Here is a 17,808-nt window from a genome sequence, read left to right on the forward strand (position 1 = left end):
GTGAGTGCATAGAGTAGTGAGTGCGTAGAGTAGTGAGTGCGTAGAGTAGTGAGTGCGTAGAGTAGTGAGTGCGCAGAGTAGTGAGTGTGTAGAGTAGTGAGTGCAGAGTAGTGAGTGCAGAGTGCAGAGTAGTGAGTGCAGAGTGCAGAGTAGTGAGTGCAGAGTAGTGAGTGCAGAGTAGTGAGTGCAGAGTGCAGAGTAGTGAGTGCAGAGTAGTGAGTGCAAGTGCAGAGTAGTGAGTGCAGAGTGCAGAGTAGTGAGTGCAGAGTAGTGAGTGCAGAGTGCAGAGTAGTGAGTGCAGAGTAGTGAGTGCAGAGTAGTGAGTGCAGAGTGCAGAGTAGTGAGTGCAGAGTGCAGAGTAGTGAGTGCAGGTGCAGAGTGGTGTGTGCTGTTGAGTGCAGAGTGCTGTGTATTGGCAATGTAAATGACAATGCCATTTATTCATGATTTAAAGAAAAAAAAGAAATGTCATGAGCAATGCCAATAGCTCTACCTTTAATGATGCCAAGACCATTGCATTGTAAATGCTTGTTAGTAATGGGACTTAATTGTAAGGGACTTTTTGGTTGCAAAGGGAGCACCCTGTAAGAATAAGGCAAGGCTAGTGAAGTTATTCAAGCTTGGCTGAGAAAAACCAAGCACAAAGTACTGATTACCTGTGCACTACTAGGCAGCAGCCTATGCATCCTGTGGAGTTTGGGGTATACTAGGAAATGGATATGGGCTCACTCTGGCTGGCTGCTGTGATAGAGAGAGGAGAGGCAAAGTACAGAGGGAAAAGGGTGTACAAGGAGCAGGCACTGCTGAAACCAACAAAACATTATCAGAGCCACAAAGGCTTGTGGTACGTGGTGGATAAAGCAAAGTATGTTTCATTCCTATTGTGGGAAATAAAGAATGGATCTAAGAAATGACAAGGAACGCTAAGAAGGATGTAAAATTAAGATGACTGCCCTAGAAGCATTGAAATACTTACTGTTTACTCTCTACAAATTAGTCTACAAATAGAGCTTGGATGCAAACAAATATTTTGTGGGTTAATATGAAGTTGAATGATTTGGCTGGGGCTGAGAAAAAGAATGAGCAATACAAAGACAAAAAATGCCTAGTATTTTTAGTCCAGGTACTGAGGATGAGTTTTACCCAGTGGGATCCACAGTGGAAAGGTCATGAAGATTGTTTATAATTCGAACCTATGAAGCACTTGGAAACATTAGACAAGTGTGCAGGATGAAAGAATGGCAGAAGAAAAGCAGAGAAGGGACAAGATGGCTTGACAGAGGAAAGTTAAGTGAAAGATGAAGAGAATCTGAATAGCAGTGGTCTTGCAGGAGGGCTCCTGCCTGCTAGCTGGGAGTATCAGTAAAATGAAGAATGATATCAGGAGTATGACGAAAGGGGCTCATACCAACACAAGGGGATCAGTGTAAGTATGAGCCATCAGAACTGATGAGTTTGTTTCTACTAATTCCCCAGCCCAAATTGTCCAGTTCCTGACCACTTTGCAGTGAGGAACCTTAACCTGCAATGTGGCTCACCAAAGCCACATGAACCTCGATTTCACATCACACCAGCCAATCGAGAAGAATTAGCCTGTTCTCCCACTTGTCCATTACAAATAGGGCAATTTTTTGACATGGGCCCACAAGCCAGCAATGTGTGTTGCCAGGAAACTATAACGCACTGTCTAGCCTCTCATACTGTTTAGTGATTTGGCATCCAGCAGCAATTTCCAGCCACTTCCCCCTCCAAATCGACTAATGCTCATCTACTCGGACAAAGTCCTCCCAGTCTACAGCAAACCTCACCAGTGTTGAAGGAACCACTGCCCAGCCTCCCCTCATTTAGTTAAGGCCCAAGAACAGTTTTCACATTTTCCTCATCACACATAGCTATACCACAGACTCCATATATGAGTTACCCTAAAAGTATTCTTGCCAAGGATTTCGCTTAGTGGAGGGCTTATTAAATGCCATGGATTGTTTTGTCTTCTTAGGACGTATGGCTGCTTGGGGTCAGAACCTCTCTTTCACACACTTATGTACATACATCAACACTCAGTCATACATAGGAATCCAGGCAAATAGAACACATCAATTAGCACAATCTTCACAATCTTGTGCACTTATAATGACTACAAACACTGGTATCACCCAAGAACAGTCAACTCAAATATTCTCAACCACATCCCACTTGTCATTCCACAGCAAAATCACAGAATCCACGCACTCCCATATGAAGGACAGCCAAAGCCAGTCAAGCAATAGAATCACTCCTTTAAGAATTTCACTGTTGGTGCAGTAAATGACATCAGATCCCACCAACAACATTAAATCCCTCCTCAGAGATAACACTTGCACTCTGGAATCTATGGTGATATCCACGCCACACTCAAGCCTCACTCATCGTTTCCAACACCCTTTTCAAGCTGTTACACCCACTAACTCATAGATAGCGAGAGCATCATCTTTAGGCAGCAAAAGAAGTGATCATGTGCACAGCAAGCAAAAGATCTTGAGGACAAGGCATCTTGCTACAGCAACATCATAATCACAACATCCAGCCGGAGCTGATACCTCTTCAAGTCCATTATGTGGCAACCTTCGTTCAGACCCATTACATCGAAAATACACTGCCATCAACATTTTCTTTAAGACTGCCACTATCAAAGAACTAAGAGATGACAAAGTAGCAGCAGCTAAAACGCCCTGGAACCACCTTGTAACACACTCAAATATTCACAGTTCAGTCTAATATCCACTGGCTCCCTGGCAAGACTCCTTTACAACTCAAGACCACATCAAACAGGTTGGAACTGGTCTGGGGTTGTTTATGGTCCCTTCAAATGAGACCTTGCCTGGCAGTTTGGACTAGACTGCTCTTATTGGAGCAGGACCAAGGCTGATTAGTAAATGGCTGTTTCTTGTGTGAGGTGGTATGGTGGGTATATCAATGATGGGCTGTATTGCTGCCGAGTGTAATTACTAGTGGCTGAAATTAATTCACAAAATCCCAAAATCAAGTTTCTGTTTTCTTCAGTGCAAGGCCCCTAAGTGTGATTGATGTGTCCAGAAATGGAAGCTGTGCTCAATGTGCTCAAATAGGTTGAACCTGGTCTGGTGTTGTTTATGTTCCCTTCAAAGGAGACCTTACCTCACAATTTGGGCTAGACTGTCGTTTTTGTAGCAGGACCAAGGCTAATTTGTGCATGGTTTATTCCTGTTTGAAGTGGCATTGTGGGCAAAAATCAATAGACTGAATAGCGGCTCAGAGTAATTACTAGTGGCTCAGAATATTTTACGTGATTAAACCATCACTGTTTTGTTCTTCTTCACATCAAATGAAGACAACAACGTTCTAGAATCTATAGAGCAAAGGAATCAGCAGTCAGGCCTTTGCTCAACATTATGAATGCATCTCTCTCCATATACTTCTTCCCTGAACCACTCAAATCAAATCAGATCCTACCACTACAAACGAAGGCCAAGCACAGCCCACAACATTTTACCAACTGTCATCCTATCACCTACTTATAACCAAACTGGGTTTCAAGTCTGTCACCAAGGTTTGCGAGAAAATCAAGCACCATCCTCTATCAAGACTCCCAATCTATTTCCAGGCATCGGTGTAGCATAGAGATTGCAACAATCAATGTGGTTAATAACTTACTGTAGATTAACAACAGTAGAGACACCACTTATCATCCTGCCAGCTCTCAGCAGGAGTCAATACCATTGACCAATGGGCCCTGTTCAACATCCTAACTTCAACAATGCTCCTCAGCGGCACTTTCATGCAGGTGTTCCAAGACATTAATTTAGTCAACAGGAGGTGGAGATTCTCAGAACATTTATAACATCTAAACTCCTTATCTGGTCTGTGGTTTTTTCTCACAATAATATATTTTCTTGGTTGTGAGCCAGACTCGTTGGAGTTGATTACTGCAATTCAATGGGTCGGAGTGTGTTTTCATAACTTAACTGCATAGTCCACTTACTCAACATCTGGAAAATTCAGCACCACATTTCATATTATTCAGCCAATACCATTTTCAAGACATTAGTTCCCAGCAAACCAGTTTATTGCAACAGCCATCTCATTGAATATATATGTCTTCTGCCTTCCAAACAACTTTGTCACCCATACTCCATACGTTATTCCAAGAGACCTGTTTCTTGACCTTCAAACACTGGACTGGCTGACTGACAGAGCCCGGGACATTTTTTATCAGTGTACTCTTCTAATCAGTCCATGAATTTATCCCCACCTAGCTTGCCTCTACCAACACTCAGGACAACGTTGGCTATCCCCCATACCAACAAACCTAAAAGATTGTCACCTCCATTGGGCTTGTTGGATAGCCTACACATTCCTGTTTACTTCCATTCTAGCATATAACCACTAAATTTGAGAGCAACTACCTCAATGATCATATTTAAAGCTGCTAAAAGGATTCACCTCTTAGAAGACTGATGTTGCAACATAATGAATATTGAAATTGCAGCAAATTAAGTCTTCCAACTATTGAAACTCTTAAGATGGACCCTGATATTAGGTATTCTGATTTTGGATCTCAAAGAGAAAATTAATGACACTGCACATCTCCCTGACGTCCTTCTTTACTTTCAAGTACAGTTGCAATTAGGGAGTATTGAAAGGCCAAAATATTTCCTTAATTTGATTTCTGTTTGTCTGAGGTCACAGTTCTTTTCAATGACCTTTCGATGATATTCTGAAAGTTATGAACTACTAAGGCAACCCTGTTTTACTACGATTAAACTCAAGCAAATGCTGAAAGTACAACAGCGATAAAATGGTAGATAAGATTCATAATATTATAAGATATTAAGTATTGGGGTAAGGGATTAAGGTATGGTCAGTACCAATTACTTCCTTTCCAGAAACCTTTTATCAAACTAAGAGCCTGATTTAGAGCTTAGCGGATGGGTTACTCCGTTACAATGGCGATGGATATTCCGTCCACCGAAATATTAATCCCATTATATCATATGGGATTTATATTTTAGCAGACAGGATATCCATCACCGCTGTATTGGAGTAACCTGTCAGCCAAGATTTGAATCAGGCCATAAGTATTGACAATCTGAAAGCCAAAATTTAAATACCGCAACATGGATGCAAGTTTCACCATTTTTAATGGTCCTCGCTTCAGAATGCAGCAGATACTGCTCTGAAACCACACTCAATAAAATGATCTTTAGGAAAAAACAGAAAAATATCCCTGTTAAAACAGTCCTTTGCCTCCCAACAAGAGACTAACCATGCTCTCTACTACACAAGCACCTTTCTCTCCTGCATTGCTCTGCCCAATATGTGTCTGGAACACTGACCTTGTTATTTATTCTCTTTTGCCTGCTATGTTGCATGTTCACGTTAATCGGTGCCCAAAAAGCAACATTGCTTGACCAGAACCATAATGAAACAAGTTTGGTCTTCCCTATTTTATGTATTTCTGTTACAAGAAGAACCTCAATTTATTTCATGCTCTTAGACATACAAGCACTGCAGTACAGTCGTGGATCTGTTTTCTACACATCTTAGGCTAAACCACAGCCAAAAGTGTCTAGATTACAAGTATAACTAGTGTTCTACAGACATAACTAAAACAGCAGATTTCAATTTCTCTTCTTGATGTGGCAAATAAAACAGTGGCTCAGATTATGGGAAAAGTTTCAGCGAAAAGTAATTAAATAAATACAGACAGGAAAATGAAGTAACCATATGCTGAGATGGTATCCTACCTATTGATCTAAAAAGAATAGATACATTTTCTAACAGAAAACTACATCTCTTTGGGTTCATTTCACCAAGAAAAAACATCAAGTTTTACACTCTCCTGCATGCATATTTTCTCTTTTTATTTCCACTGGCAAACTATTCTTCCCTGTGGATAAACCCCTTCCAGTCACTCTCATGAAGTCACAAAGTCCCAACCTGGAAAGATATTTACTCCAACCCTTTATAAGGAGCACATTCCTGACCAAGTTGAATGGAGGGGAAGGGCCAGGTGAAGATTTTGAACAGCCACCAACTAATCTGTTTGTGAGTATTCACAAGCTTTTAAGGCATAAAAAGCCTCCAAGCGTTCCATCTGCAAACCTTGCCTGGGATTTACTCCAGCAGAATATAACATAAGTGTGAGATAATATTAAGTGGGAGTAAAAAGATATATAATTGTAAGGTATATGTTTGTGGGTACCTAACACTAGTAATTCCAGAAATTTGCATTCATAACATTGATTTACAAGTCCAAAAAATGTTGTGAAGCAGACCCGATAAATCATGTAGGTGTGGAAAGGAGTCCATCAGATCCAGGATGTGCCTGTCCACACCAGCACCTACGACGTTTTCGATGGTACCAACTAGAAAGGAATCAAGGAGTTTACTTACATACATGTCCAACTCGGATCTGTGAAAATAATAACAACTTGCTTTTTATATAGAGCTTTACATTGCAAGTCTGCCATTTCTAAGCGGTGTAAAGAAGCTGATTCAGCCTTATCAGACTCAGTTTTGTGACCTGCGGATCACTGAACGTTTTGGCAATAACCGTTTCACTCACTGATCCTCCCATTGGCTATCAGTCACACTGTGCACATGCATAGTGGGTTTCTAGTTAAAGGTTATTGCAGAGTGAGCATTGTTCAATCATGCCTTTTTCAGATTAGTTGTTATATCTACATCTGATCTTACATACTAAGGTATTTTGGCAATCCGGCTAACTAATACAGTCAAGCATAGGCTAGGAAACATGGCACAAGGTATATATGAGGAAGGAGAACAGGCTTAAACTATTGCATCAAATAACATTATTTTACAAATTTTAGAAGCTCTGAATTCGTTTTTACAAAAAAGCAGACTATAGGCAGGGCAAGTACCAGATGAGGTCATGTTTGCTCACTAAGCAGATGTGACATGCAAGAAAAAAGTGCTTATGAATTTGTGGTGCACAGTAGGTGCGCCTTTTTTCTCACCTAGCTGAACCGTTTGAGGTAAGTGGACCGGCTCCCCAACACCAGCTTTGTTTATAGACGAAATGCGGAATCGGTAGGCCTCGCCCGGCACAAGGTTATCCACAACAAACTCCATGCTTTGAACTGCTTCGGCGTTGCACCGCTGCCAGCCACTACCTGAGGTTTTCATCTCAACATGGTAGCCTAAGACATCAGCACCGCCATCGCTCAGTGGTGTAAACCAGGACAAGGTTACCGAGTGGCTGCTCTTACTTACAATCTCTGGCTCTTCAGGGGGGTCAGGGAGGGCTAGAGGCACAATAGAGTCCCAACATTTAAAAATACATTAGTGCTTAACAAACTTCACAATTTTTTTTTTAATTATCAGAATAGCAAGACATCTCATAAAAAAGTCCTTTAACAAATACATTTATATTATACTTATCTTCTCTATCAATTCTTCTGGCCTAGCATTAGTTTAGCTGGCTCCTGATATTTTTTGTTTGTAGCCAATGGTTTTATTCTGTATAATTGATCTTGCAGGAATGTATTGACCAAGGCTAAGTAGCTGGACTTTGAGTCAAGTAATTAGTGGAATAAGCCTTGATTTTGATCACATTTTACAAAGCTAGCTTTCTATTTTTTTACAATGTAAGCTTACACTTTTAGGTATGATGAAACCACAAAGTCCTGCCAAGCACATTTCCAATCAAAGAAAAATATTTTCTCCCATGAACCTTACAATTTGAAATTGTGATTAAAATCTTGTCAAAGTGTTTAAAATATCCCCTTCTTCTAAAAATCTAGTCTTAAATAATTAGATATAAAAGATCTTTAGACTTAATTAAAGCTCATATGTCATATTTTTGTCTAACAACTTAGAACATGCACGTTTCTTTGATTTAATGTTTTAAATGGAATTTGTAACTTGTAACCAACCATTTTAACTTCAAATTTTGTTTTTTGAAAGTTACTATAATAACTTAGGGCATCTCCACATTGAGGTCCGGTCTCACCCCATCCTTTGGCAGTTGACAACTAGGTGACAGCTTTTATGTTCATTTGGCAATAGAACACCCTGTTATCATAATTTGAAGGAGGCACCCAGTGATGATGTGAGATGGAGGAGTGGCAGTGACCTTTCACCTCTCAAAGTATCCAACCCCTCCCAGACCTAACTGGGGTTGGGGGGCAACTTTGCCTGTCACACTGGTAGCATCTGTAATCCTAAAGGAAGACCATGAATTTACCTTGGTCTACTAAGCATGTGCATTTTGCCTAAAGATTCCTCATTCTGAGAAGGAAGAGACTCTGCCCCAAGTGGCACTGTTGCCCCATGTGACTTTGGAAGGGTTGCCTTACAGGATCTGACATTAGAGTGGCAGTAGATCTAGGACAGTCCTAAACGTCAACCTTTGCCCCCACTCTATGGCCTAGACGTTACGTTAATACGTAGGAATCCCCACAATGGCCAGTGCCAGAGAGTGAAATGGGAAATAATTCAGTGGAGATGGTGGCTAATATCAATAATAAATTTGGGTTTTAGTAACCAGTCCTACTTTTAAAAAATATTTGCATAATTAAATGTGTTTGTTTAAAGTGGTTGATACACAGTAAATTTAAACTTTCATAATTTTGCACAAACATAACCAACCTTTTGCCACTTTTAATATAGTTGGCATATTTATAACATTTAGCACTATATTTAATCATCACACAGGTGTACACAACAATGAAAATAGTTGGGACACCATTATAAAATGTAGCAATTATTTGATAATATGTTATCAACTAAAACCCCAAACTTTTCAAAAGTTAAAACATTCAGCACACAGTATCAACATTTCTAAACACTCGAACAATACTATTTTACAAAAGGTGGGTTTGAATAATAAAAACATATATACATTTTGTTAGAACAAAACATATATAATGTTTTATTACATTCTATCGAAAATGCTCTACATTTTTACATTTAAAAAAGATACACTTTCTGCAAAAATAAGAATGTTGTTGACCCTTCCATATACAGCTTAAAATAGAGGTGTGTTTGGATGATAACCAATTAGTAATTTATATGGTAAAATTATAACCAACCAAGCAAACCTGTTTTTATGTTTGAATATAACACTTTCTTTCAATAATACTTGGAAATTTATTTACACTTTTCAACTGAAAAACTCCCAAATAATGTTTTAAAATCATTTAATTGCTGGTAACAAGGTTATTACTGACTTTGGGATAATTATATTTATCGACTGAATAATATATATACATATATGTAAACATGCAAAGAAGAAGCAGAGAACTCTGGGTAGTTTTCAAGTTTAGGTGGAAAACTGCTCTAGTATAGAGCACTCTCAACACCAGCGACACTCTAAATTTGCTCACCTCAAATGTCTGCTTTTCTATCAAAGTCTCTCAGCGCAGGATTAGCACATTGCCATCCACGCCGAGATAGACATATACATACATTTCCCTACTCGAACGTTATTGTAGTCTATATATTTTTTTTCAACCTGATGTATGATAAATGGTGACATATGTAATTGGGTTATGTAAAGCACATCATGTATTGTCTCAATGGAACCCTCCCTGTTTAAAGTCATCTATGTGGTGTATTTTGCAACTGTTCATCTACAATTCAAAGGGGCATCTGAGCTAGACTAGAACCATAATATTCAGTCTCCCATTGATTCTGGATGTTAAACCAAATTGAAAATTAAGATACAGGGCCATGGTGCACTGAGAATGTTGAATTCGTCATCTGACATTAAATTCAGGGCTAAGAGCATAAGCAAAATAGGACACTGAGAAGATCACCTAAAGGTTGGATCAAATTGCTTAAAGCCTTTCAAATTAATCCAATATAGGGGTATAGAACCACCATTTAGATGCTTGAGTCTTTGATACTTAGATGGATGGTCATAACTACTACACAACTACAATGCGTAAAAATCTTAAAACACCCATATTGCATCAATTAAATTGCCCAGTCCATTTTTTCTAGGGTATTAACAGGCAAGCAATTTTAAATAGAAATATATTTTGCCATCATACAAAACTCACCAATGTTCGGGTGAATGCTACCTACATTTCTGCAGGCTCTGTATAATAGTTGTTGCTCATAACTTTCTTTTTTTTTTTTACAATGGTTAACACTGGCACACATGGCTTACCTATAACCAATAGCTTTGCCGATGCAATGGCATCTCTTGAAGCAAATGTCACCTCTCCTGTATGATGCAGCTTGGCCTCTTTCAGGATGAGAGTGTAGGTGCTGCCATCTACCTGCATCGACCAGTTTTCATCCGGTTGTATGTCCACATCATTATGGTACCAGGCCACCTCATTCACTGGTACTGCTTCACTTAGTACACAGTTGAATGTTGCTTTCCCACCAGCTGTGACTTCAATGTCAACAAGAGGTTTCACAAAGTCCAAGCGCCATCCTGGAACCATAAAGTGCAGTCAGACTCCAGTTGCACAAAGCAGAGAGGCAAACAATAACATTCCTCTTTATTGAACAATATTCAAAAAATCACACATAGAGTACAATATGCAATAAGTTGGCATGTTTTAGATAGATTATACAAAAACTATTTATGTTAAGAAAGTACAGTGTTTCTGTAGAGTAATGACTCAGTTATACACTAAATTCAGACTGCAAAAGTGATAAGTGCTGCATAGCATTTAGTTTCTATATACTGTGATTTATAATTGATGAGTTTATATATAGTTTATATATACTTCAAAATAAAAGAACAATAAACTATATAAAATGGATGCAGCCTAGCACATGTGAACTAGAAAGATAATAAATGTCAGAACAACATACATTCAACGAGATGTGTTGTAGCTTAAAGTATTAAATATTTGTGGAAGTAATGTAGCCTTCTCCGGATTCCATTATAATTAGGAATCCCAGTTTTACGGTATTTATTTTGGGTTTTGTGAAAAAATTTAAACTAGTATATTTCCACATTTATGTAAGGATACATGTGCATTCATGCTTGAACTTCTGATAGGTTTCCATGATATGAACACCCACAGATGATAAATGCACTTATATGAAAACATGAACATTTTAGTATCAAGATTTTGGATATCTACTGCTGTTTAAGACTCTTTACTAACATTCCTTTCTTTTTTAACCCCTTACCTGTCAATCCACAAACTATTGGCTTGGTAGTCAAGAACGACAGCATTTAGAACCACTCAAAAAAGAATCTAATTTCCGTTTTTATTCACATTTAAAAATAAATACAGACAGGAAAATACATGTTTTTTGTCTGTATTCATCTGTAAAAATCAGTAAAAACGGACAACAGGAAGCCTTAAAGATAATTAAAATGAATAGGCATTTAACAAATATATATGTTTTACTTGCTATTAATTTTTTAACTTCTGCCAGATTTCACAATCAAAAACTCTTTCTATTTATTTTATTTTGACCTTATATTTAAGCGCGTCTTACTTAAACTGTCCTCCATTTTGGGAATTTCCTTCAACTTCTATAACAGTAAGTGACATAAAAGGGGACCCCCAAATGCCATCTGCTGATGTATGTGAACTGAGGCGCATTAGAAAAGGTTCACTTTCATTTTACTTCACAACACAAAAATGCAATCTTGTACCATGCATCTTTGCTGTTGCAATTTATTTTACAGACTGCACTTCCAGTTCTCCCTGATGTCATTGCCCGTTACTTTTAAAGAATGTTTGACTGTAAAATACAGCAAAAATTATATAGGGCTTTACCTTTCACAGTCAGGAAAGCTGATGTCACAACATCACTAGCCATGAATGTAACTCTGCAGCTGTCCTGGGCAGTGAGATTCTTCAGGAGCAGCAGATGCCTTCGGCCATTCTCAAAAAATACCATCTCAACATTTTCTGTCGTCTTTGCAGGTTCATCATCTATCAGCCAGTTGTAGTTGTAGCACTCCGGTTTGGATAGGTAGACCTCAAAAAGAGCTTCACCTCCCTCCACCACTTCCAAATTTTCCAGACCCTGAAGAATTGTATTCTTAGCTAGGAATGATAAAAGACATGAATTTTGAGGGTAAACAACTGTTCATTAAAATATGTGTTATGTTTTGATGATATCTATTTATTTAAGCGTTTTACTTGATTGAGAACAAAGGGCTCTAGATCCTGGACCAGGAAGGAACAGGATGAAGGAGCAAGGTAAAGGAGCTATGCCAGCCTAGAAGTTGTATGCTTGTAATGCAACTGCTACCATTCAAATCCCTTTGTATGCATTAGAGGTGTTGAGGTATATTTAACTTTTTAATTCAAATTGAATTTAGCCCACCTTGTCCTTCACCCACTCTTCTATTAACTTGTGCGCCACTGACCTACTCACGCAATCACCGCGCCACACGCTTTTAATCTCTTCACATGGCAGTATGTATTCAAACCAACATGAGCGGCTAAATCTCACCCATTTCTTTGTGATAAAACAGTGGCCAACTTGCTCAATTTATCACCAGCTTTACAGACTGCCCAAGTGCACATTTCAGAAAAATAAAACCTAACAAAAACAGTAAGATGATCACTCTTTCGCCATCTACCACTGTTCCATGAATATAAAAGAAAGACTACAAGCTACTATCTGTGAAGTGATGACCACTCTGCTGAAAATACAATAAGGCCGTTAGTATTCCACAACACTTCAAAGGAGCTTAAAGTAAATACTAAGGAAGAAGTTTGCCATTTTTAAAAGGGACGTGGCTGAACATTCTACCACCATATAAGAAGATTTACATCAACTCTGACAACAGTGCTCACTTTTAATATTGTTGTTTGTACTTGCATCTAGACCGTTATTTAATGTGTACTTGGGCCCATGTCCATGCAAGCATCCTCCAATATTTCTGAAAAGTGCAGGTGTTCCATTAATGACCTAGTAGGAATGGAGGGAAAACGAATATGTGGCGTTACAAGTCGATCAAAATGATCGCGATACGTTACATCACAGTTTTTACAACGCATGTCGTTACAACCACTTGCGCTGGAGGGCTATGGACTTAGGAATAGTATGATTTACTATTCCAACACCAGTCTACGTACAGTAGGGAAGGTGTTGGTATAGTAAATCATTCTATTCCTTAGGTTAGAGCACCATCCAGGGCAAGTCGTTGTACCGACTTGCGTTGTAATACCCGCGATGTAAAGGCATTGCGATGCAATGTGCACGTAGTAATGGATGTTTCACAGGGAAAATATGAAATTAGCTATGCTAAATCATAATTTGGGAGAAGAGGGAGGCAACATCTTGAAAGTAATACCTATTACCACAAGGCATACAAGAGATAGCCAGGCATGTTAGAAATGAATGAGGGGGCAGTGGAAGAGTATGAGAATGCAGGAGAATTTTGGCAAGAAAGTGAATGTTGTAACTGAAAGGCACAAATGATTTTCCCATGCACAAAGGCCTAATGAGTACTTTGTACTGTATGTAGCTGTGCTTCGTACCTCAGCAGCAACGTGTATATTAAAAGATCTCTAAAAAGAAATGATTAGAGACCAACTGATAAACAGAACAAGCAACATTAAATTTGAGGAGAAATTATTACAATTGAGGCATCCTACATTGTCTTCAACTATAAGTTTAACTTCCTGTTATTTAAAAGAAACTCAACAATAGGCAAGGAGACAAACTATGAATGTTGGCGTGGAAAAATGACAATGTTACAGATGCTGAAGCACTAAACATATGGCAGTGTCAATACCATCTTCTGTTTTAAAGGCAAAATGTTTCAAATGCAAAAAAACAAGGGCATTTTACCAGAGTGTGTAATGTTGAGGAACATGTAGGAAAGTATAGTGTAAACACGGTGAAGAGACACTATGGAGAAGATGTGAATGATGAATATGTAAGTTATAAAGAGAAGATTGATTTACTGGTGGTGAGGGTGAAAAAGATTCAACGGCAGGAAGGGAACAAAGTGAGTGTGTCTTATCGTCCACCAAAATGCTTGGTGAACATAAGTGAAGTTGAGGTCTCTATGTGGCAGATTTATGCTCACTCTATAGTTTAATTTGTGGGTCAATCCAGGAAAGGTTGGGTAATATTTACTTAGTACCCTCTTACGTTACACCTGAAGGGCACTGTAGAGTCAAGCTACTAATGGTTGGGTATTTGTATGCTGAGTTGAAGTGTTAAGGTAGGACAATGTCAGTATGGGTAAATATTGAGGAGAAGGGTAAGACATTGTTTGGCGGGCACAATGTGTGTTGGGAATGATACTCAACACCAATCCTCCAGACCAGGTACTACTCATGGGTAAGAGTGATGTGGAGAAATTAGGAAAAATGTGTGTGTTAAAAGAAAGAAGTTTGCACATCTCATAGAGTTGAAGAAGTGTGCAGTGCCAAAAGTGCTCAAGGTGAGAAGTGGTTCTTTAGAGCTACATGGCCAATTGATTCACAAATTAAACAGATTGGGAACTAGAAAGGTGATAAAGCAGATAGAATCTTCAGAATGGCTTAGGCCAGTTGTGTTAGCCAAAAAGGCGGATGAGAAACTGTGCATGTGTGTCGATTTGAGTGATATGAAGGAAAGTATTTTTCACTCTCTTCTGCACATTGATGAGATGCTGATGTGTATGAGAGGTGCCTAGTTATCCTCATCCCTTGACCTGTAAATGGCCTATCACCAGGTACATTTGCATCCAGAGTCCAAACATCTAAATTCAATCATTTGTGACACCAGAAGGTGCTTTCCAGTTTGTAAGGAGGTCTTCTGGACCGGCCTCCGCATTTGCAGTATTTCAGCATATGATGCAGAGTGTGTTGTGGCCCAATGAATGTCTAGTTCTTCTAAGGCGATACCTTGATTTAGGGTATACACAAGATATAACATGACAGGCAGTTGGGAAGAGTGCTACTTAAATCAAAACATGCTGGTCTAACAGTGGGTACAGCGACGTGTAAATACATTACTGTGCGATGGCATGAAACCAAAAATGAAGTAGTAGAAGCTATAGACAAGGCGGCATTGCCTGGTGACACGGAACAATTGTGCTCTTTCCTTGTACTAGCAGAATATTTGGAATTTTTTTTAATCATTTTTCTGATTGTGTTAATGTCTTCAAACCCTTGTGGGTGAATAGTCACACTAAAGAAATACTGATTGATTCATGTCTTATGGTCAAAAATTAAAAAAGGAGCTAGGTTTGAGTGGATAGATGTGTGCCACACACAATGAAGAGATCATGGAATGTATTATGAAGGCAGAAATTCTTAAACTATTTGATCAGCAGGACAAAACAACAGTGGTTACTGATGCTAGCACATATGGTCTTGGAGCTGTTCTGATGCAAGTGAGAGAAGAGTGTAAGAGAGATGTTGCATGTACACTGAAGGGGAAAAAGGGTACATACACCACAATAGAGAAAGAGGTATGAGAATGCTACAGTATTTCAGGACATATTGGTGGGGCACTTTCTATGAATTACGCACTGACCACAAACCCTAGGTTGATCGTTCCTAACTAAGAATGCTGGCAAAGCAACACCACGAATAGCCACATGGGTTTACCAATTGCAAGAGTACACCTTTGTTATCAGAAATGTTCCAGGTACCAAGAATGTGAACACACTATGATTAAAGACTAGACTTTCAAGTTGCTACTGGAGCTGCTGGCCAAGGAAAGAACTCAAATGTCAGAGATGAACTGGGGTTAAGTAATTTCATGCAGGTGTGGGCAGAATAAGAATGTGTGATATACTGGTAGTTTCCATGAGCTTGAACTTTTTGTAAACTTTTTTTTCTACCATGGGCTTCCGCCAGAGATTATTGAATTTATTATAGGAAGGACACGGCAGTATGTCTACCATGAGTGTGTGTAATGTCAAACCACTTAAAAGAATGGAACCCCCTATAGTGTCATTAGAATTTCCCAACAGAGCCTGGGAGAAGGTAGGAATTGACGTGCGTGGTCTTTTTAGATGTACTGGCGCAGCAGGCAGGTATGCTGTAGTACTGATGGACTACTTCTCTAAACTGATTAAAATTGCATTCTTGAGGAAGATTAAAGCCTCAAATGTGATCAATTTATGTTAGGACATTTTTAGACGGGAAGGATGTCCAGGAAGCTGATTTCTGAACACAGCCTTCAGTTTCAGTTGTTGCTTAGGTAGGAAGGGATGAAGCACTATAGGACTACAGTTTACCATATTTTGGAAAACAGTTTGGTTGAGCATGTTAATAGTGGCAGTATGAATTGATCTGAAATGGAAGCAAATGGAAGGATGGAAACAAATAACATTAGTAAGATCATACAATATGGTGAACTGGAACACCAAAACTGGGCTGATGGATCAAATCCTGTTGAGATAACAATTGAGGGGGTTCGGGTCAGCAACATATTACATTACAAAGCACTTACTATAGCACGCAACTCACTCCAGTAGGCGCTTAGCGCAGTGGGCAAATTTCTGAATTTGTCAGAGGGTTAGAGAGCAGCTTTGAACAGCCATGTTTTTAATATCTTTTTGAATTTGGCATGCTCCACACAGGAGCAGATGGAAAGGGCCGTTTATGCCAGTAAAATGGAGCTACATAAGAGTACCATCTACCATCTTGTCTACCTGTGCGGATCCATGGGATCTTTAGAAAGCCCATATGAAAAAATCTCAGCAATCTGTAGGGCAGAGGGCTGATAAAAATGAAGTTTAGAATATAAATATGTAGGCAGGGCCTTGTTTAGGGCCTTCTGGGTCAAGCTACACATCTTAAATATTATCCATTTTCAAATGGGCAACCAGTGAAGGTCCCTTAGAATTGGCGTATTGGACATGTGAGGTGGCAAGTTACAGATTAACCACGCCGCTTTGTTTTGACTGACTTGATGTTTGTCCAACAATGGGTCATTGGCTTCCCTTAATAGATGACTAGTGATAAGGGCCTGGACTAGAGTCGTTCTGTATCTGGGAGTGTCCATAGGAAGGTTTTCCTCAAGAGTCGTAAGTTGGCATAGCAGGTACCACAAGTAGATTTGACCTGAGATTTCATAGTTGGTCAATTTTAACACCCAGTTTTTTCACCACCTGTTTGGGGACAGGAGCTGGACCAAGCTCAGTTGTGTCTCCATTTCACTGGTGACAGTTGTTAGTCAATCAAACCGCGATCTCTCTCATACAGTGAGCGGACTGAGATTGAAGTTTTCTTGGATCAGGCCCAAAGGAGATGAGTAATTGGGTATCATCCACGTATGATATGGTCTCAAATCCATATGTTCTTACTATCTGTGCAAGAGGTGCTACATAGATGTTAAATGATGTAGGGCTCAGGTAGGAATATTGTGGTACTCCTGTATTAATTTCATTGTTCTAGATTGGAAGGAATCTAAGCAGATATTCTGGGTTTGGCCTCCCCGCACCACCTGCAGAGACTGAGCCATATGAGTACTACACCTCCCACACGCTCAATGGTTAGAGCGGCAGACCCTGATGCAGAGTTCTGGCCAGGGACCAGGGTTCGATTCCCGCCTCGGCGGGGTCTCGGGCTCAATTTCCTCGGACCTGTTAATTCTCGCCTCGGTGCCTATTCTAATCACGGGCCCCACGCTGCAACTCTGGGCAATAGCTTGCTTAGCCTCCACACCGGCCCCAACAGCGCTAAGGATGCCTGGTTTCACCCTGGGGGTGCCCAGGAGTGGACACTTCACAGGGAAAGCCAGGAGGGGTTCCACAGCGGTATGAGTATCAGCGCCAGGAAACCGCATTGGCGACACCGCAAGGTGACCGTCTGGTGACAGTGCGCTCTATAAGTACCATGACATTTACATTTACACTCCCCGGTCTCCCAGCAACACCACCGATGG

At 39.7% G+C, this 17,808-nt stretch overlaps 1 protein-coding gene across 1 annotated transcript in view; it reads right to left on the minus strand.

Moving 5' to 3' along the window:
* Positions 1-17,808, minus strand: part of OBSCN (obscurin, cytoskeletal calmodulin and titin-interacting RhoGEF) — a 2,124,484-nt gene that overhangs the window by 1,313,159 nt on the left and 793,517 nt on the right. Inside the window, exons 69-71 of the mRNA XM_078665296.1 lie at positions 11,736-12,008; positions 10,154-10,426; positions 6,996-7,283 (exon numbers count right to left, since the gene is read on the minus strand). Coding sequence (XP_078521422.1) covers positions 6,996-7,283; positions 10,154-10,426; positions 11,736-12,008 — 834 coding nt within the window. The remainder of the gene's footprint in view (positions 1-6,995; positions 7,284-10,153; positions 10,427-11,735; positions 12,009-17,808) is intronic.

The sequence above is a fragment of the Lissotriton helveticus genome, chromosome 10 (assembly GCF_964261635.1).
Source record: "Lissotriton helveticus chromosome 10, aLisHel1.1, whole genome shotgun sequence".
NCBI classification, from domain to species: domain Eukaryota; kingdom Metazoa; phylum Chordata; class Amphibia; order Caudata; family Salamandridae; genus Lissotriton; species Lissotriton helveticus.